This window comes from Leopardus geoffroyi, chromosome E1 (genome assembly GCF_018350155.1).
Source record: "Leopardus geoffroyi isolate Oge1 chromosome E1, O.geoffroyi_Oge1_pat1.0, whole genome shotgun sequence".
Taxonomy (NCBI): Eukaryota; Metazoa; Chordata; class Mammalia; order Carnivora; family Felidae; genus Leopardus; species Leopardus geoffroyi.
In genome coordinates, this window is record NC_059330.1 from 11,917,233 (window position 1) to 11,944,710 (window position 27,478).

Consider the following 27,478-nt stretch of genomic DNA (forward strand, 5'->3'; position numbering starts at 1 on the left):
GTCCGGCTGCTGTCGAGGCCCTGTGGTGGATCGCCGCGGCCCCTCCTCCCAGAGCAGCCTCCTTTTCCCGCGTGAGCTGCCTCTGCTGCTCGGGCCGCCGGGGGGGAAACATGGCGTCTGCCCTGGAGCAGTTCGTGAACAGTGTCCGACAGCTCTCGGCTCAAGGTGAGGCCCTGGGCCGCCGAGCTGGGCCTGGGAGGGCCCCCCGGGCCGCGGGGACGGACTTGCATCCCTAGCCGCCAGCGCGGACGGCTGGGACGTCCCTGTTAGTGCCGAACCTCGCCTCCGGGGCTGGTCTCGGGGTTGCGGCGCTTAGACCAGGGCGGGATCGGGCGAGGCTGAGTTCAAGCAGCCCTCTCGCGCTCTCGGTCTTCGTTGCTCTAGTCTGCCGGCCAGTGTGCTCGGCCGCCTGGCTATCTCCCCTCCCTGGGGCCGCCCGGACCCTCCTCCCCCCGGCCCGGGCCCCTTCCACTCGGGCGCTTCGCTTGACAGTTTTGGGGGCGGTGACTTCCGCTGGACGCCTTCCCCAGCGCCCGTTGGTCTCTTCGGCCTCCCTTCCCTGCGCTGATTGGTGCACCGCCTCGTCTGTCCCGGTGGCGCCTGGCCGCCTCCGGCCTAGGCCGCGGGTAGCGGGCGCGAGGCGAATCCTTTCTGGGTGCCTTGGCTCGGAGGCTCGCCTTGGCCGGCCGGCGTGCCCTCGGGAAGCCTCCGCGCCTATTTTAGTCTTGCTGAATGCCGAGGGAGCACTCACTCGTAGGGCTGCATTTCCAGGGGTAGAACTGTGACCATTAATACTTAAATTTTCGTGCTTTTTGGTTCATTCAGCTCATCACCTGAGTATAGAGCACTGGACTCCGAATTAATTAGCTGCAGGCTGTGAAGGTCTCTTTAAGCACCCTGTTTCTTCATCTCTAAAATAAAAATAAGACCCTACTTCAGAGGGTTGTTGGGATTGAATGAGAGAAATCATGTAAAAGTACTTGAAACAGTACCTGTTATTTAGGGTGCGATAGATACAGTTGCAAATGATTGCTAACAGCTGTTAATTGTAAACTTCTAGGAGCTGCCTGACCTTGGATAAGTCACCCTTAATCTCTTGAATCTCTTTATCTCCATTTGTAAAAATGGAGGCGTGCGATTTACCTCACCGGTGCAAGTTAACTGACCGGGTTGAAGCCATGCCTAATGAAATACTTTTTTCCCCTTATTATTGATAGAAACTAGGTTCACAGGTAAGGCACAAACTTGCAGCCTCCATGAATGAAGGAACCATTCATTCATTCATTTATGCTACAAGTATTTGGTTTCTCCTTCCTGGGGTGTAGTATGGTTATTTAGATTTGGGTTGGAATCCTGACAGTGGCTTCTTGGGCCAGTTTTCTCATTTACAAAATGGGACTGGGACTATTTAGCATCAAGTGAGATCACTTATCTGAAAAGCTCTGTATGCGTGCTCTGCGAGTCACTGCGTTAGGAACAGTCAGGCAGAGACAAACAAGATACTTTCACTGCCTATGGCTTCTGTGCCTCATGCTCAGTGCATAGGAAATGTTTATGAGGTTTCTGTTTTTTCTGCACTTACTCAGAGTTTCCTAACATGGACCTTAAGTGAAGGGAACTTCATAATTTCCAGCTTTCTTTGATTAGAGGGAATTTCATTGGCCACATCTCTGGGCTCATGTCAGATGCACCCTGTGGCACTGCACTTACTGTGAATTCTTCCCTTGGCCCACAGTAGTTAACTATCTTACGATTTCATAATGACCCAGCTTTTAGTTTAAGTCTCAGCTCTATATTGGCTATTTAATTGGGGGGAAATGATGGACTGAAATGCTTGTTTCTGTGTGGTTCTTATCATTGTAAGTGTAATTATAGAGTAGTGAGTAAAAAGGGGGGGGGCGATTATTTAACTAGAAGAAGCTATTTTGTATTTACCAGTGAGATTTGTAATAAAATGATGGTATTTTCCTGTTCAACTTGTGTTATCATGAGAGAGAGTACCTAATCAGATCACAGATTTTTTTTATTCCTGCTTTGCAGTGCATGTGATAATAATAGTATATTTCTTTATTTTTGGAAAAAATTTTAAAGTATAGTATAGAAGCCTCAGAAACAAAATTACCAAGCTGCAGTCACTTGGATTTTAAATTTTTTGGTATTCACGTGGGTTTTTTTTTTTTTTTTTTTTTTGGTGGTGGGGGGGGATATGGGAAAAAACCCTCAGCTACTAAATAGAAATAGCTGATATATATAGCTTGAAGTTCAAAATGTGAAAGAGAACTATAAAGGAGGAAATTTAAGAAGTTGTTGCCCATGCCCTTATAGACATTTTTTTTAATGTTTATTTATTTTTGAGAGAGAGAGAGTGAGTGAGGGCCAGAGAGCAAGGGAGACACAGAATCCGAGGCAGGCTCCAGATTCCGAGCTGTCAGCACAGAACCCGACATGGGGCTCGGACCCACAAACCGTGAGATCACAACCTGAGCTGAAGTCGGATGCTTAATCGACTGAACTGTCCAGGCACCCCTGCCCATTCCCTTGTATAAACTCCATACATACCACCAACCACCACCAGAAAGACAGCTAGTGGAATTTGGAGGTATAGAGTGTGGCCATGGTGTCTCGGAATAACCCATCAAAATCAGTGAGTCTACTTCAGAGTACCAATTCAGGCCTAATTAGATTCTATACCTTAGTTGTGAAAACATAACATTGTGGTATGGGGGGGGGGCGCGGGGAATCGGTGGATCAATTAGGAGATTAATTAACAGGCTGTTGATTGATTCGCTGGTAAGTAAGCACTGTATTCTGAAACTGGAGACATGAGACAGCCTCTCCTCCTGAGTTTATGTTGAGTTACCCAACCACCACAATCCTAGGTGATGCAGAGAGGGCACAGAGAGAACACATTTTTCAAGTTAGCTCGGGGAAAGGGGGTAAGATGAGGGTCCAAAGTCCCAGGCCGATTGCTGCATGAAGTGTATGAGTCAGGTAGTAGAAGACCCAGGAGAGCAGAGTGAAGGAAGGAACAGCAAGCTTGCAGAATAGGATGTGTAGAGGCAGAAAGGTGAGACGACATGGAATGTTGAGTGAATTTTGTGAACTCAGTGTGACTAGAGAGTGTGTGTTGGGGGAGAGAGGGGTGGAAGCAGGTGGTAAGGCTGGGGAGGTGCAGCGGCCTCTTACCAGGCTGAAGCATTTGGACTTCTTAAAGCCTTTGGAGTAATTTGATTGGATTTTACATTTTGGGAAGGTCATACAGGTACAATATGAAGTATGGGTTGGAGGAGAGAAAGAGTGAGGTAAGGGGACCGTTTAGAAGATTTATGATGTAGTCCAGGCAAGAAGTGATGAGGGTCTGAATAAGGCAGGGGAGGGAGAAAGGAACGGAGCCAAGAGACTTAGGAAGTAAAATTAAAAGTAAAATCGTATTTGGTGGCATTTTGGATACAGAGAGGGAGGTGAGGGTGGTGGTGATAGTAATGTGTGCATTTCTGGCTTGGGGAATCGAAGAGGGAATAGAGGAAAAGTAGAAACTTTCAGGGCCAGAAGGAAGTAGGAGGTCTAGTTTTGAGTCAAGGCCATTTCACTTCTCTGACCCTGCTGACCCATTTCCCCACCTGAAATGAAGGAGCTACAAGTAGTCACCGTTAGATTATTTCTTGCTCTGAGGAATGAAGTCTGTGGTTATAGAGTTTCTCTAGTTTGGTTAGTGCTGTAACTGAATGATGGTGTTATTCCTGTTTTCCAGGGCAAATGACTCAGCTTTGTGAACTGATCAACAAGAGTGGTGAACTCCTTGCAAAGAACCTATCCCATCTGGACACTGTGCTCGGGGCTCTGGACGTACAAGAGCACTCCTTGGGTGTCCTTGCTGTTCTGTAAGAGGCGTCTCCTTTTACAGTTTAGTGCTAAACCTGAATGCTTGCTAAACCTGAACGCTACAGCCTTTCTGGCTATAGGTGTTTTTGTTTTTGTTTTTTTGGTGTAGAAAGCATACCATGTTAAACAACAGTGAGCTCTTTTGCACAATTATAAAGTCAAGTCCTCATAGTTACATTTTACTCCTCCTAGCTAATCCTTGTTTGTTATATTTTCAATTTTGGTATTTTTTAATTGTTTATACAAATTTTGAAATTTATTAAAAAAATTTTTTTTCATGTTTTATTTCTTTTTGAGACAGAGAGAGACAGAGCGTGAGCAGGGGAGGGGCAGAGAGGGAGGGACACACAGAATCCGAAGCAGGCTCCAGGCTCTGAGCTGCCAGCACAGAGCCCAACGTGGGGCTAGAACTCACAAACCGCGAGGTCATGACCTGAGCCGAAGTCGGACGCTCAACCGACTGAGCCACCCAGGCGCCCCTTGAAATTTATTTTAAAAAATAAGTGGCCATCTCAGTTGTGAGCACTATAGTTTGCATTTATCTGAATACTTTTATTCACATAATCTGTCAGATTGTCCACATTTTCTAACTTGGAAAGAAACTAGGGAAGGGTGATGTAGTAGGACACAGTGGAATATGTTGAGTGAAATTACCAGCGATCCAAAGGAACTTTGCTTCAGATTGCCTTCAAAGAAGTTCAAGCCGTTTAAGACCAAATTAAATAGACCTTATTTCAGTTGGGGTTCCTTGTAATTCTGTGTGCTTGACAGAATTCTTTTCCTTTCGATGTTTTAGTATTAGAAATTGGGATGTTAGGGTTGTCATGAAAGTCGAAGCAATATAAATAAACTGAGAGGAAATGGACTTAAAGCGAGGGTCTGGCTTCGCTGGCGCAGGGACCCCTGAGACAAAGATGTGTCAGGAATAGAGTTTAGAGAAGAAACTTCATCAGCATGAAAGGGTCAAGAGCAGTGCTCTACCACACAGTAGCCACTAGCCACAGGTGGCTATTTAAACGTAAATTAATTAAAATTAAAGCTTCAGTGGCTCTGTCGCACTAGCCACTTGTCAAGTACTCAGTAGCCACCTGTAGCCACTGTGTTGGACAGCACGGATACAGAACGGGTCTACCGTTGCAGCAAGTTCTTTTGGATGGTGCTGGCGGGTAAAGATTTTTACTGTCTGTGTTTGCTGGCTAACAAAATGGATAGCGTGCATATTTTATGCACATACAACCTTCTATGTGGCTGTGTATCAGGTGAGGTAAGGTGCATGACAGCATTTTGAAGCTATAAGGCATTTTACCATTGTATATCTGTAAAAGAAAGCCTGGAGAGAACCCTGAACTTGTTTCCCAGTACCCTGGATTTGAATTATGTTCTTCCAATTATAAGCCGTGGGGTCCTGAGCTGCCTGTTTTTATTTATAAGATGGAAATCACAATGCCGTGCTGATCTCTTGTGAAGCCCAAATGAGATCGTTTGATTGCATGTTGATGACGAGAAAGTTCAATTACAGATGTGAGGTGACATTGTTAAGTTGAATGATACTACAGAGAGGAAAGGACACATGCAAATATGTAGGAGAGATTGGGTTCAGGCAGTAATATCCATTTGGTTTTACTTGAAGTTAGTTTCAACAGTTCTCTAAAAAAAATAAATTAAAAAAAAGCTGGAAGTTTACTTTGTAAGCAATACCTGAGTGGTAGTAGCTTATCTGATTTCTTCCCCAAAACCTGTCTCTGGTCCCCTCTCAGAGTGTTTGTTGGAAGGCCCCATCTGCCCAGTGACTCAGGGTGGACCATCCGCATCCTGCCTCTTATCTCCCCCACTCCTCTGTCCTGCACATCAGCTGGTTCTTTCTCCCATATGGACCTCAGCACCCCCTGAAGTACAGTCACAGTCTCCAGCCAGTCGGAACTTCTCAGTCCTTGTGCCCCTTCAATCTGTCATCCTTAGAGCAAGAAAAACGACTGGTTTTTTGTTGTTGTTGTTGTTGTTGTTGTTGTTGTTTTAATGTTTGGTTATTTTTAAGAGAGAGAGAAACAGAGAGAGTGAATTGGGGAGGGGCAGAGAGAGAGGGAGACACAGAATCCAAAGCAGGCTCCAGGCTCTGATGTGTCAGCACAGAGCCAGACACAGGGCTCAAACCCATAAACCGCGAGATCGTGACCTGAGCCGAAGTTGGACACTTAACCGACTGAGCCACCCAGGCACCCCTACAACTGGTTTTTAAATGACGAAATAGCCCTAACTACATGGGAGCTCAAAAGAAAACTGGTTTTGAAAACTTTGGGTTAAAAGTTCATGTTCAGTTCCTTCACGAATATTAGACAACCTGATATTTGGCCTCGTTTAATGGAGTTTTCTTTTTTGAAAATTCTTTTTTGGGGCGCCTGGGTGGCTCAGTCAGTTGAGCGTCTGGCTTCGGCTCAGGCCATGATCTCACGGCTGTGAGTTCAAGCGCCTCATCAGGCTCTATGCTAACAGCTCAGAGCCTGGAGCCTGCTTCAGATTCTGTGTCTTCCTCTCTCTCTGCCCCTCCCCTGCTCACGCTATGTCTCTCTCTCCTTCAAAAATAAATAAACATTAAAAAAAAAAAAATTCTTTTTTAAGCATATTTTTCTCAGCCTTCATCTGTGTCTGTGTTCTGTGTTTTGACCTTGCAAACAACCGGGCCAGTCCCATATACTCTTTCCTAGTTTTTAAAAATATCGGTGACTCATTTACTTTCATAGAGCACTGGAGATAGGATGAACTTCTGGCCCCAGTGGCTTTTTCATTTTCCCTTATAAAATATCAGAAGGAATTGATTCTTTTCTCTTTATTCCAGATTTGTGAAGTTTTCCATGCCCAGTGTTCCTGACTTCGAAACCTTATTCTCACAGGTTCAGCTTTTTATCAGCACTTGTAATGGGGAGCACATTCGATACGCAACAGACACTTGTAAGCCAACTAACATTTTGTTATTTCCCACCGAATGCATTTTACCTGTGTAGTCATTGATGTTGTCAACATTTTGTCCTTGCCGTCTCTAGTTGCTGGGCTTTGCCATCAGCTGACAAACGCACTTGTGGAAAGGAAACAGGTAAGCAATGTTAGTCAAATATTTTAAGAAATCTCTGATTTACACAATGAACTCCTTTGTTAAGGTTCCAGGTTAGTACTGAGTATCCTAACAGATCTGTGTGGTCGCCAAGCATCTGCTGTGAGGACCTCCAGCTCGTACATCAGGTGAGGCCTCTCAGAGGCATGGGAAGTAGGGCCTCAAGGGAGGCTGCTGCTGGCAGTGGATGTTTTTGGAGCTACCGTTCTGGTGCCCTTTATGTAGTCATATACTGGGTTTTTGTTTGCTCAGACTTTGAACTTTTAATTATGACATTTTAGCTTTACAATAGGAAGAATCCCCATGTACCTTTCACCCAGATTCTCCGGATGTCAACATTTTACCCCACTTACCCTTTTCTCTCTCTCTTGAGCCATTGGAAAGAAAATTGCAGATATGTTACCACTTACCCTGAATACTTCAATGAGTGTTTCCTAAAAATTAGGACATTCTCTTCTACAACCACAGCACAATGATAAATATCAGGAGATGAACGTTGATATAATCTTTTAAACAAATCTGGCCTTATTCATATTTTGCCACTTACTTCCCTAATGTCCTTTACAACGAAGAAAATCTCAGGTCATGAATTCCATTAGGGTGTCCTGTGTCTTTCATCTCCTTTAATCTGAAACAGTTCTTTGGTCTTTAACTTTTGTGATACTGACACAAGTTATAATTTGGAGTGTTTTCAATTATTATTTGAAATTGAACTTGAAGATAGAGCTTGGAAGGAGACCAGACAGAAAGAACCATTTGGGATTTTGTAGGAATATTAAACAAATTGTGGTTTGAAAGAAATGGTTAAAAAAAATATTTATTGAAAACCTCATGTGAGTTATTTAGCTATTTTATATATATATGTATAAGTATATATGTGTGTGTATATATATGTGTGTGTATGTATATGTGTGTGTGTATACGTGTGTGTGTGTGTATGTATATATATATTTAACGTTTATTTTTGAAAGAGAACAGGGAGGTGCAGAGAGAGGGGGGACAGAATCCAAAGCAGGCTCCAGGCTCCGAGCTGTCAACACAGAGCCCGACAGAGAGCTCGAACTCACGGGCCGCGAGATCATGACCTGAACCAAAGTCATACACTCAACCAGCTGAGCCACCCAGACGCCCCTTATTAGCTATTTTAGAGTCCTATCTCCTGTTCAGAAACTGACTGCCTCACTTGAAACTTTGTCTTGTTATTTATCATCAGGGCAGGAAATGATCTGTTTGTAAGTTATGATATTGGTTTCAATAGTCATTTATAATCCATTAAAAGATGGTGGTGGTGGAGAGAATTTACAGACGATATCTAGACTGCCCTATGGTAAGATGCCAACATCCTTAGCCATAGTTACGCTTACTAAGCATAGGCTCTTTATTGTAAATGATTTGGAAATTTTTTGTTTGTTGCAATGTAAATACAATGAACTGTTGACAGAGTAATATTGCTTTTGATTATTGATCTTCATCGTAAGAAAAAAAGGTTTATAACCTAAAAAATGGTGCTGAATTACTCTAAAATAGTGTAAGAAACAGCTTAAGAAAGCGTTTTTTGACTGAATAGGGACAGATATTTCCTGAAAGAGTATGGAAACCTCATATTGTTCTTTAAAGGAACCTATCAATTAGTGTTATTTTTTATTTGTAAGTGACAACATAAGATCCAATGTGCTGCCATCTTTGAGAACTTATCTGAAAGAGATGTCATTTCTGACAGCCCCTGCGAGGAATTGGCGTCCTTAAGCAAGCCATAGACAAGATGCAGATGAATACAAACCAGCTGACCTCAGTCCACGCTGATCTCTGCCAGGTAAGCAGCAGGGGAGTGAGTCACATGGGGTCAAAGGTGGAAGTTGGGCTGTGCGCTTGCTCAATAAAGGAGAGCAATTTGGTGGGGACTGTGATGTGTTCTAGAAGTTGAAATGTGTAGGGACGTTATCAGTGCGGGAATTTGCAACTGGCTGCTGGAACGCAAACTATCGAATGGGTCTCAGCCAGCGGGCTTCTGAGATGAGTGAGGAGACCGGTTAACGTTTGCGATGTTAAAAATGTCCCAAGTCACTTTTATGTTATTTTATGTGGCTCAGACTCCGGAAGGCAAAAGAGAAGGTGGATAATGAAGTCACCTTGCTCATGAGCCACCCATCTCTTCTTTCCAGAGGAAATCAGTGTTAGTTTTTTGTGTATCCTTCCAAAGATATTTTATGCACATATAAGCAAATATGTGTATTTTTCTCTCAGTTTTTTCGTACCAGTAGCAATAATCTGTATGAACTCATATGTACATTGTTGTTTTCCTACTTGATGTATCTTGGAGAGGTCTCCGTATCAATGTTTTACAGCTACAGATTATACCATAATGCTCTGGGGTTTAAGCAGCTCCTGTGGGGTATGGATTGTTTCTTTAATAGCATGGTACCTGGATTATTCCAAACACATGTTCTAGTTTCACATCAAGGTGCTTTCTTTCTATTTTTTAAAAAACTTTTGTGCTTGAGGTATGACCTACACACAGTAAAGTACATCAGTCTTAATTGTACAGCTCTGAGTTTGTACCTGTAACTACACCTGTACCAGCATCATCCAGCTACAAAACGTTGCCATGTGCTTGCTGTCTTGAGTTTGAGTTGAGCAATTCCCTACGCTTACGGAAACGATTCAGAAATTAAAAAGAAATAATTGAAGAAAAACTGCCATTGTTATCACACCATATTGGTCTATGTCTATTCTGCTAATTCAAAAAGAAAAAGGACTCACTTGTTTGTGCATCTATAAGCCGAGTGGGTGCTGGGCAGGCTAAGTAATAGCTGAACTTTAATTCGTCTGTGGAGTGCTTTATCTCCTGCCTGCTTAGTCTTTTATAAACACATGCTGTTTGGTTCTGAATGCTTAGGAAAACGGAGTAATGTGTCAACACTTAGAACAGTTTTAATCAGTAAGATGGTTTAAAATGTTTTCTTCAGGGGCGCCTGGGTGGCTCAGTCACTAAGTGTCTAACCTTAGTTCAGGTCATGATCTTGCAGTTCATGGGTTCAAGCCCACACGTTAGTGCAGAGCCTGCTTGGGATTCTGTCTCCACTCCTCCCTCACTTGCTCGCTCGCTCTCAAATTTAAAAAAATAGTAAATAAAATGTTTTCTTGAACATTCTGGAATCTATGAATTTGCTCCTGCTAAAGCCTGCCAAGTACAATTAAAATGATGATTCAATGTAAAATTTTTCACAGCTTTGTTTGCTGGCAAAATGCTTTAAGCCTGCCCTTCCATATCTTGATGTGGACATGATGGATATCTGTAAAGAGAATGGAGCCTATGATGCAAAGCACTTTCTATGTTACTATTATTATGGAGGGATGATCTATACCGGGCTGAAGAACTTTGAAAGAGCACTGTACTTTTATGAACAGGTAATCATCTCTCTAAATGCCCCTGAGGTTCTGTTGAACTTGTATGCTCAAAGAAGTGCACAGCTGGTGTGGATTGATCTTGGGCCTCTGAGTTTCAGGTGGAGGTCCTTTCAAAGATCATTTGTCTGGGATCGTCATGCACATGGTGATAAACTGTCCTTGAGTTGAAGGGCAGTAGGAGTGGAGGGAAGAGCACTAATGAGTGGGGTCTGATCTAGGCTTTGCCACTCATATCCTGTGTGATTCAGGCTAAGTTCTGTATGTCTCTTGACCTTTACACAAAGGGAAGAGATTGAGCTGAATGATCTTTGAAATGTCTTTTTGTTCTAAAACAATGTGTGGTGTTTTGTTAAATTTTATTTATTTTAATATGTAAAACAGTCTCATGGTTCAAAATTCAAAGGGTATTGAGCATACAGTGGAAAGCCCCTACCTGCTTTGTCTATGTGATGGCCCTTGGTCTGTGTAATGACCTGTATAGTGCATAATTTGGTAGAATGTTTTAGAGTCTGAAAAAGAGATACAATATTGGCTAATACTAGAATTTTAAGAAATTTGTCAGAGGTTTAATATTTCTTATATTCCTGTCACATATTAAGATAATAAAGGATATTCTAAGCCTTGAAGAAGCTCACAATTTAGTTGAAAATGCTAAGACATAAATACACATGCATGTATTTATTAGCATTGCCTCAGGGAATTGTCACCAGAAGGTGCTGTTGGGCAGGGATGATGTCATTAGAACATGTCTAGTCAGGAGCATTCAACTGGCTCCGTCAGTAGAACATGCAAGTCTTGATCTCAAGGTCGTGAGTTCAAGCCCCATGTTGGGTGTAGAGCTTACTCAAAGAAAAAAAAAAAAAAAAAGGGGGGGGGATGTGTCTAGTCAAGTAAGGACCTTCAAGGTGACTTCTCTTTTTTTTTTTTTTTTTTTTAACATTTATTTATTTTTGAGACAGAGAGAGACAGAGCATGAACGGGGGGAGGGTCAGAGAGAGAGAGGGGGGAGACACAGAATCCGAAACAGGCTCCAGGCTCTGAGCTGTCAGCACAGAGCCCGACGCAGTGCTCGAACTCACGGACCGCGAGATCATGGCCTGAGCCAAAGTCGGACGCCTAACTGACTGAGCCACCCAGGCGCCCCAAGGTGACTTCTTTTTAAGAGTACATAGTCAAAAGGGGCGCCTGGGTGGCGCAGTCGGTTAAGCGTCCGACTTCAGCCAGGTCACGATCTCGCGGTCCGTGAGTTCGAGCCCCGCGTCGGGCTCTGGGCTGATGGCTCAGAGCCTGGAGCCTGTTTCCGATTCTGTGTCTCCCTCTGTCTCTGCCCCTCCCCTGTTCATGCTCTGTCTCTCTCTGTCCCAAAAATAAATAAACGTTGAAAAAAAAAAAAAAAAGAGTACATAGTCAAAAGCTTTAGTTCTTCAGAAAATTATAAACATATTTCATAGCCACTGGTCAAATGATTTTATAGTCCAGTATGATAGCTGACAACATATTGATGATCCAGAAATATCAAGATGATGAGGGCTTTGGAAAAGGCAGGAAAGTATGTAATGCACTTAGAAAAGATATTTCTATCCCAAATAATTAAAATGTTAAAAGTAAAACATTTTTGATACAGATAGGAACGTTTTTGCTGAAAATCTATTTATACCCTGATTTTGCCTTGACCAGCATTGTCTAGTGTTAGGGTACTTCATACAACTGTGTTTTAATAATATACATGAAGCTATAGATGGTATTAGTACCTTAATTTCAGAAGGTGATACAGATTTCTTACTGCTTAAAAAAAAAGAATCGAAGAGAGGGATGTACTTAGTGGAAAAAAATCAGATCATTCAGCTTACATAAAGCAAAAAGTGAAAGAAAGCAGCTTTGTCTTCTCATATCACACCACACATTGACCTACTTAGTTTACTGGTCTTCGGTCTGTGGGAATGTAAGTCAATTGCAGTTTTTCACTGTTTAAGCAATGCTGTAGTAGAAATCATTGCGCGTGTAAACATATGCACTCGTTTGAATGTTTCTGTAGCATCTCAAAGAAGCACCTTACAGGCTCAGTGGTTTGGGTTTTGATTTGGAATGTTTGAGCTGATTTGGGTACGATAGTTTTCATTTCTCCCTGACCTTCATAAATCTGGGTGAAAGAGAGTAGAAAGTCAGCCACAAAAGAGGAGGAGACATTTGCAGATCTCTGATAAGAGACTTGCAACCAGAATGTACAAAGACCTCTTACAACTCAACAGTAAAAAAACTAAAATTTAAAAATGGCCAACGAAGAGAAATTTCTCCAAAGAAGATACACCAACGACCCATCGGTACATGAAGAGATACTCCTCATCAGTAGTCATCAAGGACATGCAAATCACAACCACAATGATACCACGAGGACAGCCCGAATTAAAAAGAGACAGCCAACAAAAACGAGCATTGACAAGCAGGTGGAGAATTTGGGATCCTCATAACTGCCGACGGGAGTGTGAAACGGTGCAGCCACTAGGGAAAACAGTCTGCAGCTCCTCAAAGTGTTAAACATAGAGTTACCACCCTCGCCCAGCAATTCCACTCCTAGAAATATACCTGAGAGAAATGAAGACAAATGTCTGCCCCAAAACACGTACACTGATGTTCGTGGCAGCTTCATTCGGAGTGGCCAGGAGGGGAGACAACCCAGATGCCCGTCACCTGAGGATGAGTAAACAAAATGTGGTCTGTCCATATGGTGGGATATCATTCAACCATAAAATGGAATGATGCACCAGTACCTGCTACAACACTGAAGAACATTGGAAACAGAGAGGCCAGTGACAAAAGACCACAGATTTATCTGAACTGTCCAGACTAGGCAGATCCATAGAGACAAAGTGGCATGGTGGTTTCCTGGGGCTGGAGGGAGAAGAGAATGAGGAATGACTGCTAGTGGATATGAGGTTTCTTCTTGGTGGGGTGAAAATGTTCTGAAATTTGGTAATGGTAATAGTTGCACAGCACGGTGAATATACTGAAGCCACTGTCTGGTATACTTTAAGAGGGTAATTTTATAGCACGAGAATTCGTTCTCAAGACATTATTAAAAATACTCATAGGACACGAAATGTAAGAATTGTTTTTAATTAAAGTGATACGTGTGGCTGATTGATTGCCCTTTCTGCCCTGGTGTGCTCTCTCTTCTCTTGCTCAGGCCATAACTACTCCTGCCATGGCGGTCAGTCATATCATGTTGGAATCATATAAAAAGTATATTCTAGTTTCTTTGATATTACTTGGAAAAGTACAACAGCTACCAAAATATACGTCTCAAATTGTGGGTAGATTCATTAAGGTGAGTTTTTTAAATTGATTTCTTAGGTGACATGTTAAGTCCATAAGGAAATTATAATGATATGTAGTTCTGTAATTTTATTTTATAGTGATTTGGCTCTCCCGGCAGCTTCAAGTTAGCAGACATTTAATACATTTCATAGTGGACATTATTGTCTGGGAGCTGCTGTTCTTGCAGAATCTTGGCCTCTATTCCAGTCCATGCACCCTCTGATCACTGACCGGGGGGGGGGGGGGGGGGAGGGGGGGGCGGATTGTTACTTAGAAATCTGTTTTCAAACTTTTGCTCTGAGTAATTATTGCCATAGATGCCAAAGCTCCTGTAAAGACTGATGATGATCTTCTTCTTTGTTACAGTTTAGCGAAAGTACTGAAAAGACAGTGCTGAGTTTATGGAACTGCATCTGCCCGAGTGTTAGGAAATCTTTCTAGAGCCCCTGAATGAAAACCCCAAGTTCTGCTCACTGAACTTTTGTTTCCACTGAGGACCCAGCTTTGGACCACATTGAAAAATAGATTTTTTTTTTTTTATTTTGAAATACATCCTCATGGTTTAGAATAAAATCGGGCAGTTCAAAAGGTTATGAGGTCACAGTCATTTGGATAACAATTTTAACCCTGTTATTCGTACAGAACTCAGAATTTCAGGGTATCAATTTGAAAATCTTCCTAATGAGAAGATTTTTATGCTGTCTTGTTGCAGACAGCCCTGTGTCCTTCACTACAGAGCCTTGCTGTGGTTCTTAGGGCTCTGGGCTGCCTAGTCACAGATGAGGGAGGAGAGGGAGGTCCCTTGAATCCCATGAAAGAGTCAGAGGCAGGGTAAGTTTAAGGTAGCCATTCTCAGATCATTTGGGAGAACTCCCATGGTCCCTTGAGCTGGCCTGTTTGAGGTAGAGTAGTTGCGTAAGACGACGTCTTCATGACTACAGGGTGTCCTTCACAGCATTCGTGGTTTATGAGGCTAGCATCCATGGTGAAGAACACAGACTTCGGAGGAGAGACACAGATTTGAATCCGCGTTACACCTGTGCTCCTCATGACCATCCCACATTCTCTCAGACCTCTGCCCCAATCTCCTAATATTTAAAGTAGAGGATATTGGGGCGCCTGGGTGGCTCAGTCGGTTGGGCGGCCGACTTCGGCTCAGGTCATGATCTCACGCTCCGTGAGTTTGAGCCCCGCGTCGGGCTCTGTGCTGACAGCTCAGAGCCTGGAGCCTGTTTCAGATTCTGTGTCTCCCTCTCTCTGACCCTTCCCCGTTCATGCTCTGTCTCTCTCTGTCTCAAAAATAAATAAACGTTAAAAAAAAATTTTTTTTTAAGTAGAGGATAATGTATATAAAATGCATAAAGCAGCTTAGGCTCTTAGGAGGCCCTCAGCTGCTGTTGGTTCTCTTGCTCCTATCTTCCTTTTTGTCGAAAATAGATTGTCCTGTTGCATCTGGTGAGGGGTGTGTGTGTGTGTGTGTGTGTGTGTGTGTGTGTGTGAGAGAGAGAGAGAGAGAGAGAGAGAGAGAGCAAGAGAGTTGAGAATGATAGGAATCTTGCCTTCTTTTTTTCCCAGTGTAATTTATCAATAGGAAAAGAAAAAAGACACATGCATTTATTAAGTGCAGTATACTTTCACCTGCTATGCCGTTATTTGCTCTGAAATAACAAAGTTTTTTTGACAATACGTCACTCCATAGTGAATTTCTGTCTTTGGTCTTAAAAACTAGGCATTTGCTCTGGGTAACAATAGGTTAAGGTTAAGCAATAGGTTGCTTAGGTAACAATAAAGGATATTGAATATACTTGCGCATGATATAGTACCGTGTTTTCTTTTTGCTTCCTATACAAATTTTGTATCTCTAATGTTTCAATCTGATTTCTTCCCACCTTTAAATCTTCAGCCTCTTAGCAACGCATACCACGAGTTAGCACAAGTTTATTCAACCAATAACCCCTCAGAACTCCGCAACCTGGTGGGCAAGCACAGTGAAACTTTTACTCGTGATAACAACATGGGGCTGGTGAAGCAGTGCTTGTCTTCTCTTTATAAGAAGAATATTCAAAGGCTAACCAAGGTGAGGCAAGCGACGCCCTCAGATAGCATCTCCTGGTTCCCCCGGGGCCTCCCCCTCTTCTCTCTCTTCCTTCTCAGTGCTGAGGAAGCAGATACAGGGATAAAGTGTGGCAGGATTTCTTTACTAAGCAAGAGCTCTCACAACCGATGACTTAGAAAGAGTTTGATTTATACCTTTTGGTCTTTTCAGGGCTAGAACAGGGTTTTTGAGAAGAGGAACAGGTGAAGAGGAAGACAGGTAGGAGATATGGCTACATGGGGAGGCAGAGACAGGTAGCCTGAGAGAGGTAAACGGTCCCATGGGCAGAGGGGTGGCGCTAACGATGCAGACACAAGCCCCTTGTGACCAGCCGTGGACCCTCCCGGGCTGTGCTCATCTGTACTTGAACTTCTTGCTCGAACATTCAGCACTACCTCGACGTTGCCATTTAGGCCACAGGTGGACGAGCTATGTGCAGCTGAACTGTAGGAAGTAATGAAAACGACCTGCTGGTTTTGGATTAGAGGAAATATGCTTATTACCCGGTGTTCAAACGGTACCGAAAAGCACGAGAGAAAAATGAAATCCCACGTGACCTCCAAAGGCATGTGCTGCAAGTAACAGGAAGCGAACAGCCGCTTCAGCAAACAGGATTGGTTTTTCCTCTTGAGAAGTAGTGTAGTCAGAGGGGGCGTTTCACAGCCGGCGAGAATGTGGTCAGTCTGGCTCTGGGCATACCCTTTACCCTGCGGTAGCCGCGGGACGGGGCGGAGAGGCAGAGGAGCCAGAAGAGGGGGTGTCTGCTGCTGGGTGCCCTCTCCGTGGGAGGGCCGCTGGGCTCTGGGTGGAGTGTCCGGCAGTGAGAGCCTGGAGAAGCCAGAGGAGAGTGGTGGCAAGGGGACGGTCATGGAATCAAGTGAGCCGCGCAGGGGGGAGAGGGAGGAAGGCGAGGAGACGGCCAACGAACAAGAGGAGGAAACTCCTTACAAATACTCTAGAGAGAGCAACCCTAGCTGCCCCACTCCCATACGGAAATCAGAGGATTTGTAAAAAGTTGGTTTGTGGAAGGAAAATGAAAGAGAAAGTAGCTCAAGAAATATTAGAAACAAATGTAACCTGTCTGCCAGAGGAAAACTGACTTTATCTATGGGCAGACAAGGCCGGGACCTAAGAGATTCAGGGTAACAAGCAGCCTGATTCTCCCCACAAAAGTTTTTCTTTTGAGAACCACTCTGTCCCTTGCTGTGTCACCATTGAGAGGTAGCTGTTGACAAACAGATGCCCCCCGCTTGTGACTAGCACTTGCACGTTAGCTAAAAGAATCAAAATGTTAACACAGGTAAGAGAGGGTACCTTTCAGAAAAATGTTAAATTGCAGAATGGCAAATAAAAGTTAAATGAAGAAGGTTAAATCTTCACTGGTGGCTGTTGTGCTTTTAGGCATCATGTCTTAGTGCCAGAATTCTAGAAGGGGGAATAATCCACGGATTTTCTAGCCACGCCAGGCTCTTTCTTATTCCAAAGTCAGAAAACCAGACGTTTTTCAGAAAGTCTCAACAAGGAGACCGTGTGTCCATGTCGGTGACGGGAATGATGTTCTGTGACATTGCTGGCTGGAAGGCAACTAGGGACAAGGGGTTCTCACATGGGGCTGAAATCTGCCACTTCATGTTAATGTTTTGATGGACATTTTTCTAGATTCTTCTTGCTTCTCTCTCTCCTCTCTATGTAAATGGAGACACTCACAGTTAAATGTGATTAGGGTTATGTTCTAAACCTCTTTCCCTGGCAAAGTAAGCCTGTATCACAGTTCCCCTATATAGTAGTCTGTTTTATGGATGAATCACGATTGATTCATTCAACTGGTCCTCTACTGATGGACATTCAGGTGGAAGTTTCTCTTTATTTTGAAACAGGAAAAATGATCCATGTATTTAGAAATGTTGACTTCTAAGTCTTCATTTGTGTTCAACTGCTTATGTACTTTAAAAATTAACAATTACATTTTCTTGGATGCTACTCCCTGAACTAAAGTACACATAGACTTTTTGGTCATTGGCTTATTAATTTTCAACATCAGGGTTTTAACATGCTCTGCTCTGAAAAGGCCATTGCTGTAAATATTGCCAGCTTTCCTTAAAAAAGAGCTCTTTTAATTTGTTCCTGAAGGGGAACATTTTCATCAAGTCCCAAGCAGAGTTGTGGGAAACACTGGCTTCCTTCTAACACCCCATGTGTTTATACATTTTAGCTTCGCATTTTGAAGAATGAAAGTGATGTCAATTTTATTTAATAGGTAGTATGTTTACAGTACAAAATTCAAAAGACACACAAATCTCCATGCAGGTCCTATACCCCAGCCACCCCTTTTCTTTCTCTCTGAAGAAAGTGTTACCAGTTTCTTGGGTGTCCTAGAGGTTGTCTGTGTGCATATACGTACATATCCATACACACTGTCACGGGTACATAAAGTTTCCTTCCATTTACACAGCATGCCATGCACACTGTTCTTCATTGAATGGTGTACATTATCTTAGATTCCATTTCAGTTCATGAGAAGTATCCTTTTTAATTTTTTTTTTTTTTTTTAACAACAGCACAGTCATCTGTAGACTCAATTATACCAGACGGCACCAACGAATCCTTCTAGGTGGTCCCGGTGCTGCAGTAAAGAACTTTGTGTGTGTGTCACTTCACTTGCGTGTCTGTGTAGGATACATTTCCAGAAGTCCTTACACCTCTAGGAAACCGAGGACTAAAATTTACACGGGTTTCCTCAACTCTAAGTCATCTTCACAACAAAAAATTATTTTGCACAGTCACAGAAAGCAGATTTTGAGTGATTCATTAGAGCTCTGTACACATTTAGTGAAATTTACGTCCTCCGTTGTTTCTACCCGTGATTAATTCTACTTCTGAATTTCAGACCTTTTTAACACTATCATTACAAGATATGGCAAGTCGTGTGCAGTTATCTGGACCTCAGGAGGCAGAGAAATATGTCCTACATATGGTGAGTGTGTCTTCATTTCTAAAAAGTTCCTTGGTGGATTTTTGTCCTTAGAAAAGTAACAGGTGTTCATTATAGGAAATACAAAAAAAGAGAGAGAGAAAGAGAGGGACATCCAGAGTCAACCTCTGGACATTTTGGTTTATTTCCTTACAATCTATGGGGTTTTCCAGTCATAGGTACCCATGTGATATACATGGTATGTCCTGTTTGTCCTCCTTACTTATATTTGTAAAACACTTGTGAAGTACAGAGTCCTAGAGCAGTGCTACTCAGCATGGTGCTCTACAGTGAGGACATGACCTTGTAGCTGTATGGAGGTCAGGGCACACACACTCCTGCCCACACCGAGGAAGTCCTGTTCAGCTAGAGAGGGAGCAGTCGTTGACTGTGATGTGACTTGCGTTCCTTCCCTCCTTGTGGGCCATTGTCAGTTCATTAGTACGCTTAGAGTTAGCATTAACAATAAAGGGGGCTAAAGCAGACACTATCTCAGCACCTGCCTTCAGAAGTCAGATACTACCAGCATCCCTGTTTAAAGTGTCCCAGATGCATCTGTCCACTCCCCAAATTTAGAGAGGCAGTATTTAAATATGCACAGGATAACCCACCGAGTTGATAGATTATAATCTACCTACCTATTCAGTTATGTAAATACATGGCTAAGATCTGATCCGTCAGACCAGACTTAATGTCCTCAGCCCAGGTCAAGCAAATCTTAGGTGTAGAAAGTCAGCATTTTACATTTTTCTGCTGATGATGTCCCCTTTGATTTTAGGAACACTGCCATATCAGGATTAGGAATAATGAAACTATTTTCCACTGTGATAATGGAGTACTTTATTTCCATAGTGCAATTTACAAACGTTTTGAAGTTTTAATCTTTCATCCTAATTCTCAAAACACTCGCTCATCCCAAACAAACAAAACCTGTCTGACTTGACCAACCTTGGAGTGCTCGCTAGGAGCACCTTGCTAAACCTCCCCAGGGGTTTAAGCATCAGTGAGCCACACAGTACCCCCAGGAAACTCACTATTTGGTGGGTGAGAAGAAATACATGAGTGGTTATGACACCAGCAAGGAGTCAGAAGCTATGCTTTGAGGGATCAAAGGAGGAGGAAGGGGCTTTGAACACTGCGTGACCAACCCAGACGAACCCTGACAGGCTCTGGATCAACCAGGGGTGTTTTGTCTGCCAGGGGACATTTGGCAATGTCTGAAGACATTTTTGGTTGTTACAGCTAGGGGTACTACCATCTAGTGGATAGAGGCCAAGGATGCTGCTGTACGTCCTATGATGCAGAGGACAGTTTCCACGACAGAGAATTCTCTGGCCTGGTGTATCCATCCTGCGAAGCTTGAGTGTAAGCTCAAGACTTGCCCTAGAATATAAGGTCTATGAGGGTAGGGATTTTTTTTTTTTTTTTAAAGAAGACATTTTTTTTTAAAGCAGTTTGAGGTTGATAGCAAAATTAAGAGGAAGGTACAGAGATTTCCCGTATGTCCCCCGCCGCTGCACATCCATGACTTTCCCCATCATCACTAACCCTCACCAGAGTGGTGTGTCCTAGTTGTGACACGTGTGCGTGTGTCATGGTTGGTGAGCCAACCTGACACGTGGCCACTGCTGTACTTTGTGCAGGTTTGCACAGACGTATAATGCCATGTACCCATCATTATGGTGTCACACAGAGTTATTTTTACTGCCCTAAAAAATCCTCTGTGCTCTGAGACAACCACTGATAATTTTTATTGTCTGCATAGTTGTGCATTTTCCAGAATGTCCCGTCGTTGGAATCATGCAGTTATGTAGCCTTTACAGACTGGCTTCTTTCATTTAGTAATCAAGATTTAAGGTTCCTTAATGTCTTTCCATGGCTTGATAGCTCCTTTCTTTTTAGCGCCGAATCATATTCCATTCCTTGGATGTGGCACGGTTTATCCATTCACCTCCTGAAGGACATCTTGATTTGCTTTCAAAGTTTGGCAATTACGACTAAAGCTGCCGTAAACATCCCTGTGCAGGTTTTTGTGTGGACATAAGCTTTCAACTCCCTTGGGTAAATACCACGGAGTGTGATTGCTGACTCAGATGGTAAGACGATATTTAGTTTGGTACCAAGCTGCCAAACTGTCTTCTCAAATGGTGGCAACATTTTGCATTTCCACCAGCAGTGAAAGAGAGGTCTGATTGGCCCACATCCTGACCAGCATTTGATATTGTCAGTGTTCCAGATTTTGGCCACTCTAATAGGCGTATAGCGGTATCTTGTTTTAATTTGCACTTGCCTGATGACATACGATGTGGAGCAACTTTTCATATGCTTATTTAACATCTGTATATCTTCTTTGGTGAAGTCCCTGTTCAGATATTTGGCCCATTTTTTAGTCTGTTTGTTTTCTTGTTGAGTTTTAAGAGTTCTCTGTATGTATTTTTCTTTTATTTTAAAATAATCTCTCTGTCCAGTGTGGGGCTCAAACTCAGGACTCCCGAGATCAGGAGTTGCGTGCTCCACCCCCTGAGCCAGGCGCCCCAGTCCTTTGTATATTTTGCATAACAATTCTTTGTCAGATGTGTCTTTTGCGAATATTTTCTCCCAGTCTGTGGCTTGTCTTCTCATCTTCCTGACATTGTCTTTTGCAGAAAGAAGCTTTTACATTTAGTGGAGCCCAACTTATCCATCATTTCTTTCCTGGATTGTGTCTTTAGTGTTCTAGCTAAAAAGTTATCATCACACCCAAGATCATCTAGGCTTTCTCCTATGTGGTATTCTGGGAGTTTTATAAGTTTTGCGTCTTACATTTAGGTCTGTGACCCATTTGATTTAATTTTTAAGGATGGAGCGGCTGCACCTAGATTCAGTTTTTTGCTTGTGGATGTCCAGTTGTTCCAGCACCATTTGCTGAAAGGAGGATCTTTGCTCCTTTGTCAAAGATCTGTTGACTGTTGATGTGGGTCTATTTCCGGGCTGGCTATTCTGTTCCATCGATACATTTGTCTGTTCTTTCACCGATACCACATTGCCATGATTACCGTAGGTGTATAGTAAGTTTTCTTTTCTTTTCTTTTTAAGATTTTATTTTAAATAATTTCTACACCCAGTGTGGGGCTTGAACTCACAACCCGAGATCAAGAGTTGCATGCTCCACCAACTGAGCCAGCCAGGCTCCCCTTTAGAGAAGAGTCTTAAGGTCCGGTAGTGCCAGTCCTCCAACTTTGTTCTTCTCCTTTAATATCGTGTTGGCTATTCTGGGTCTTTTGTCTCTTCATGTAAATGAGAATCAGTTTATTGATATCCATAAAAATAACTTGCTGGGATTTTGATTGGGATTGTGTTGAATCTATGAATTGAATTGGGAGGAACTAACATCTTCATGATACTGTCTTCCTATTTAAGAACATGGAATATCGCTCTATTTATTTAGTCCTTTTGGATTTCCTTCCTCATCCTTTGATTTCCTCATAGATCTTGTACATCTATTGTTAGATTTATTCTTAAGTGCTTCATTTGGGGTGGGGAGGATGCTAATTGTATCGCTTTTTTTATTTCAAATTCCACTTATTCATTGCTGGTATGCAGGAGAGCAATTCACTTTTCCATATTAATCTTGTATCCTGCAACCTTGTTGTAATTACTTATTAGTTCCAGGAGGGTTTTTTGTTGTTCATACTTTCAGGTTTTCCATATAGACAAACTTATCATCTATAAACAAAGACACTTTTGTTTTTCTTGTCCTAACTTTTTATTTCCTTTTCTTGTCTTCCTAGACTTCCAGTACAATGTTGAAAAGGAGTGGTATGAGGGTGCATCTTTGCCTGGTTCCTGATCTTTGTGGGGAAGCTTTGAGTTTCTCACCATTAAGTGTGATGTTAGCTGTAGGATTTTTGTAGATGTTTTTTTTTTTTTTATTTTTTTTTAACGAGAGATAGAGAAAGACTGAGCATGAGCAGGGGAGGGGGAGAGAGAGGGGGAGACACAGAATCCGAAGCAGGCTCCAGGCTCTGAGCTGTCAGCACAGAGCCCGATGCGGGCCTCAAACTCACAAATCATGAGATCATGACCTGAGCCGAAGCCAGACACCCAACCGACTGAGCCACCCAGGCACCCCTGTAGATATTCTTTATGAAGTTGAAGAAGTTCCCCCTCTAGACTTAGTTTACCGGAGTTTTTATCATGAATTTTCATTGGATTTTATGAAACACTTTTTCTGCGTCAATTGATAGGATCATGATCTCTTTAGCCTGCTGATGTGATGAATTACATTAATTGATTCTTGAATGTCCATCCCGCCTTGCGTACCTGGGGTAAATCTCACTCGGTTGTGGTGTATAATTCTTATATATTATTGGATTTGTTTATATTTTCTTGAGGATTTTTGCACTTATGTTCATGAGAGAGGTTGGTCTGTAGTTTTCTTGTAATTTTTTGTCAGGTTTTATTAATATCAGGGTAATGCTGGCTTCATAGTAGTTGGAAGGTATTCTCTTTGCTTTTGTCGTTGAAAGAGATCGTACAGATTGGTATAATTTCCTCCTTAATTGTTTGGTAGGATTCACCAGTGAATCCTTCTGGGCCTGGTGGTTTTGTTTTAGAAGATTATTGATTCATTTTCTTTAATAGATACTGGCCTATTCCGATTGTATGTCAGGGATTTTTAAAAAAAAATTTTAATGTTTATTTTTGAGAGACAGGGCATGAGCAGGGAAGGGGCAGAGAGAGAGGAAGACACGGAGTCTGAAGCAGGATCCGGGCTTTGGGCTGTCAGCACAGAAGCCTATGCAGGGCTTGAACCCACAAGCTGTGAAATCATGACCTGAGCCGAAGTCAGATGCTTTACTGACTGAGCCACCCAGGTGCCCCAGGAACTTTTTTCAGTAAACATTTATTGAAATATCACTTGCCCAGAGAAAAGTACACTTAAGTTAATAGCTAAATACATTTTCACAAAGAGAAGACACGTGTGAAACCAATACCTAGATCAAAAATCAGAGTATCAGCATCCCAGAAACATCTCTCATGCCTGCTTCCAGCCCTACTCCTGGCTCGCCAGGTTCTTATCCTGGCTTCTCACATTCTATTTTGTATTTGTTTCTGAGCTGTATATAAAAGGAAATACACAGTATGTATTTTTGGGGGTCTGGCTTTTTTTGCTCAATATTATGAGCAAAATGTTGTATGTGGCTCCATTCATTTTCAGGGCTACAGTATCTCACTGTGATTATACTCATTTCAGTTGTTTCTAGTTCTGGTTATCACAAAAAGAGCTGCTGTGGTAAAGCTAGGTTTGCATTTCATTTGGGCATGTTCTGTCCACGTTTAAAGAGGCAGCTCTCCGTGATCACACAGAGAATGATGTATTCCATTTAATGTGTGTTGGGCTGGTTGCTGTTTCATTAAGCGGCATCTGTCCCTTCCAAAGCTAGAATGTGGAGCAGTGTGTTAGGAATAACGAGTCCTATTCAAGACTTCCTGGTTTCTCACTTTTTAACTTCAGGACAAGATTTGGCTGTGAGGGTCAAATAACTCCTCAGTCATTGATGCAAATAAAGAACATAGCCGTGAAACTACCTTGGGATCAGCATTAGCAGAAAAGATTTTTTGAAGGATCAGAAGAGAATTTGTACGGGGGTGAACCAAATGTGTTAGGGTTTCATGTTTTAAGGTGCAAGGCACTCGGATGTTATGCTGGGTGATGCAGGAAACAAAAGAAACATACACAATTCAATTCATGTGAAGTGTCCAGAACAGGCAGATCCCTAGAGCAGGAAGTAGTAGATTGGTGGTTGCCAGGGACGGAGAGGATGGGAAAAGGAGTCACTGCTCAGTGGGGACAGGGTTTCCTTTTGGGCGATGCAAATGTTTTGGAACTAGATAGAGTTGGTGGTTACACATTGCAAATTACACTGAATTGTTCACTTTGTTTTATTTATTGATTTATTGAGAGAGAGAGAGAGAGAAGGAAAGTGAGGGGGAGGGAGAGGGAGGGAGAACCCCAAGCAGGCTCCACGCTCGGCGCCAAGAGCGATGCGGGACTGACCTCACGACCGAGAGATCATGACCTGAGCTGAAATTAAGAGTTGGATGTCCAAGGCACCCCTGAATTGCTTACTTTAAAATGGTTAATTTATACTATGTGAAACTTAGCTCAGTAAAAAAAATACAAGAGCGGGTATACGTGTCTCTGTATGACTTTTGTAGCCCTTAGTATCTGCAGTGCTGTCTAGCACATAGTAGGCGTTCAGTAAATACTTGTTGAATAAACAGATGGTGCCTAAAAATAAACATACAAATTTATATATTGTTTTTTGTCTCCCCTCCCCCCGATTATATTGAAACATTATATATCCACATAGTATCTGAGTCTAAACTACTTTCCTGATTTCTTTTTTTACAGATAGAAGATGGTGAAATTTTTGCAAGTATTAATCAGAAGGATGGTATGGTCAGTTTCCATGATAACCCTGAAAAATATAATAACCCAGCCATGCTTCATAACATTGATCAGGAGGTAAATCTGAATGCCAGGTTTTGATTGATGTTTGAGATGCTGTATTTGAAATACTGCTCCCATGCTCCAGGATAATTTTAGTTGTTTGTTTTTTGAGAGAGAGTGCATGCAAGTAGGGGAGGGGCAGAGAGAGAGAATCCCAGGCAGGCTGTGCGTTGTCAGTGCAGAGCATGATGCAGGGCTCAAATTCACAAACTGTGAGATCATGACCTGAGCCGAAATCAACAGTCAGATGCTTAACCGACTGAGCCACCCAGGCACCCCTTACATACAGGTAGTTCCCAACTAGTTTCTGGGAACATTTTAGTTCCTACAAAGTTGTTTTGAATATGAGCATTGCTTAACCCTCTTCCAGATTGTATGGTTATAAGTCAGTGGTGGGTTGGATTTCCCAGCAACTCACCACAGCCTAGTTTAGCTACTGAAACACTTTAGGGTCTTACAGTCAGTATGCTTTTATCCACACCCAACCACCTTTCATAATGCAGAGCCTCATTTCTGCGGTAAAGTATAGTCAGAAGGTCAGAAACCTCTGTGTGTCAGGAGAGGGAGGAAGGGGGGTAGCTGGAGGAAGAAAGTCCTCCGTTGGGCATGGCCAGAGTGGTCCCTTTGCATCTTCCGAGGTCACGTGTTCTGACTGCCACTCTGGGTTCCAGACAGGAGTCGGGATTGTGTGGGCGTCTGTGTTTCTTACCTCACATTATGGAAGTAGATGGAACCAGATATTAAATCTCCGAAACCTGAAAGCAATGCATAGTAACATAGTAGACTTCCACACTCCTGGTTTTGCAATTTAAAATCCAAAAAAACCATGAAAACTGGAGGGTTTGGTAACTAAGTGTGATGGCGAATTACACCTGAAATGATGCATAGTCTTTATCCCACTTTGTGCATATTTTTAGGCCTCACTGCAAAAGATATTAATGTGTTTGATTATGGGGCATACTCTAGATCCTACTGGGATGTTAGGTAATATACAGTACTTGTACAGTATTAACTTTCTGCATTCAAAAAATTCTGACTCCAAACCTGTGTCGCCCCAGGGGTTTCAGATCATGGGACTGTGAACTTGTAGCACCCATATTAGTAGCCTAGGTTAAAAAGGAGGTAACTGACCTAGACTCGCTTACTAACCACCTTCAAACATGTCTATCACCAGATGCTGAAGTGCATAGAGCTGGATGAGCGACTGAAGGCCATGGACCAGGAGATCACAGTGAACCCCCAGTTCGTACAAAAGGTGATTAGGGTTCCCTTCATTAATTAGAAGTGGCCTGGACAGAAAAGGAACATGAACTTGATTTGAGGTTAAATGCTTATTAGTTGCCTGAAGTTCTTGAAAACCTTTGTGACCAAGTTCATGGAGAGATTCACTGAGAGCATTATCAAACTGCAGCCTGGAAGTATGCAAACTATGGCCTGTTTGTACACAGGGTGACCGACTGTCCTCACAGAAGAACAGGGTGTGCTTGTTTGGGGCCGGTGGGAAATCTCTGGCAAGGGCAAGTGTGAATACATCGTCTCACTTTCTTCTTTACAGAGCATGGGATCCCAAGAAGATGATTCTGGAAACAAACCGTCTAGTTACTCTTGAAACTAACATCCATCCTGAGTTAGATGAGAGAAACTGATCACCTTGGCCAGTGGCAAGCGGTAGGAGGGCAGCAGGGAGGACCAAGCCTGTTTCACCTGGACATTAAGAAATTACATTTTGTTTTGACATCTTCAGTCCCATATGCTTTAAGAAAACCATTCTCTCTGCAAAGAAAGGAAAAAAAAATGCAAACTTTAAAGTCTGTTGTGGATTTATTTATCCTGATTAATGTTGTTATTGCATTAAATCTACCTTTTTGTTTTAAATTACTTGAACATTAATGTGTCTTCTGTATCGCTTTTTTCCCCCTCTGAAAAGTTTTTAAGGGCTATGTTCATTGAGAACAGAAATGGTTAAACTTGAGGAATTTTTGGAAGATTTGAAAAGTCTGGGAGTCCATAACACAGAAGCTAATTTTTTATAATTAGAAGTAACATGCGTCTTGGTGACAGTACCCACTGTGAATCCGAGATGCTTTGTGCTCTTTCTGACCTGTGGGGTGGGCTCCACTCTTCTGCAGTCTTGAGACCAGGGCCGGGCTTTGCTACCTTTTCTTCCAGAAGGATTTTCAGTGAAGCTGCACAGCTGCCTTGTGA

At 42.6% G+C, this 27,478-nt stretch overlaps 1 protein-coding gene across 1 annotated transcript; it reads left to right on the top strand.

Annotated features, from left to right (window-relative positions):
• Positions 1-57: 57 nt before the first annotated feature.
• Positions 58-27,151, top strand: COPS3 (COP9 signalosome subunit 3). Its single transcript, XM_045487625.1, has 12 exons — positions 58-165; positions 3,752-3,881; positions 6,716-6,828; positions 6,921-6,970; positions 8,709-8,801; positions 10,217-10,396; positions 13,581-13,721; positions 15,615-15,788; positions 18,694-18,780; positions 25,175-25,288; positions 26,448-26,528; positions 26,829-27,151. Exons 1-12 carry the CDS (start codon positions 111-113, stop codon positions 26,880-26,882), a joined length of 1,272 nt encoding a protein of 423 aa, XP_045343581.1. The 5' UTR covers positions 58-110; the 3' UTR covers positions 26,883-27,151.
• Positions 27,152-27,478: the final 327 nt, after the last annotated feature.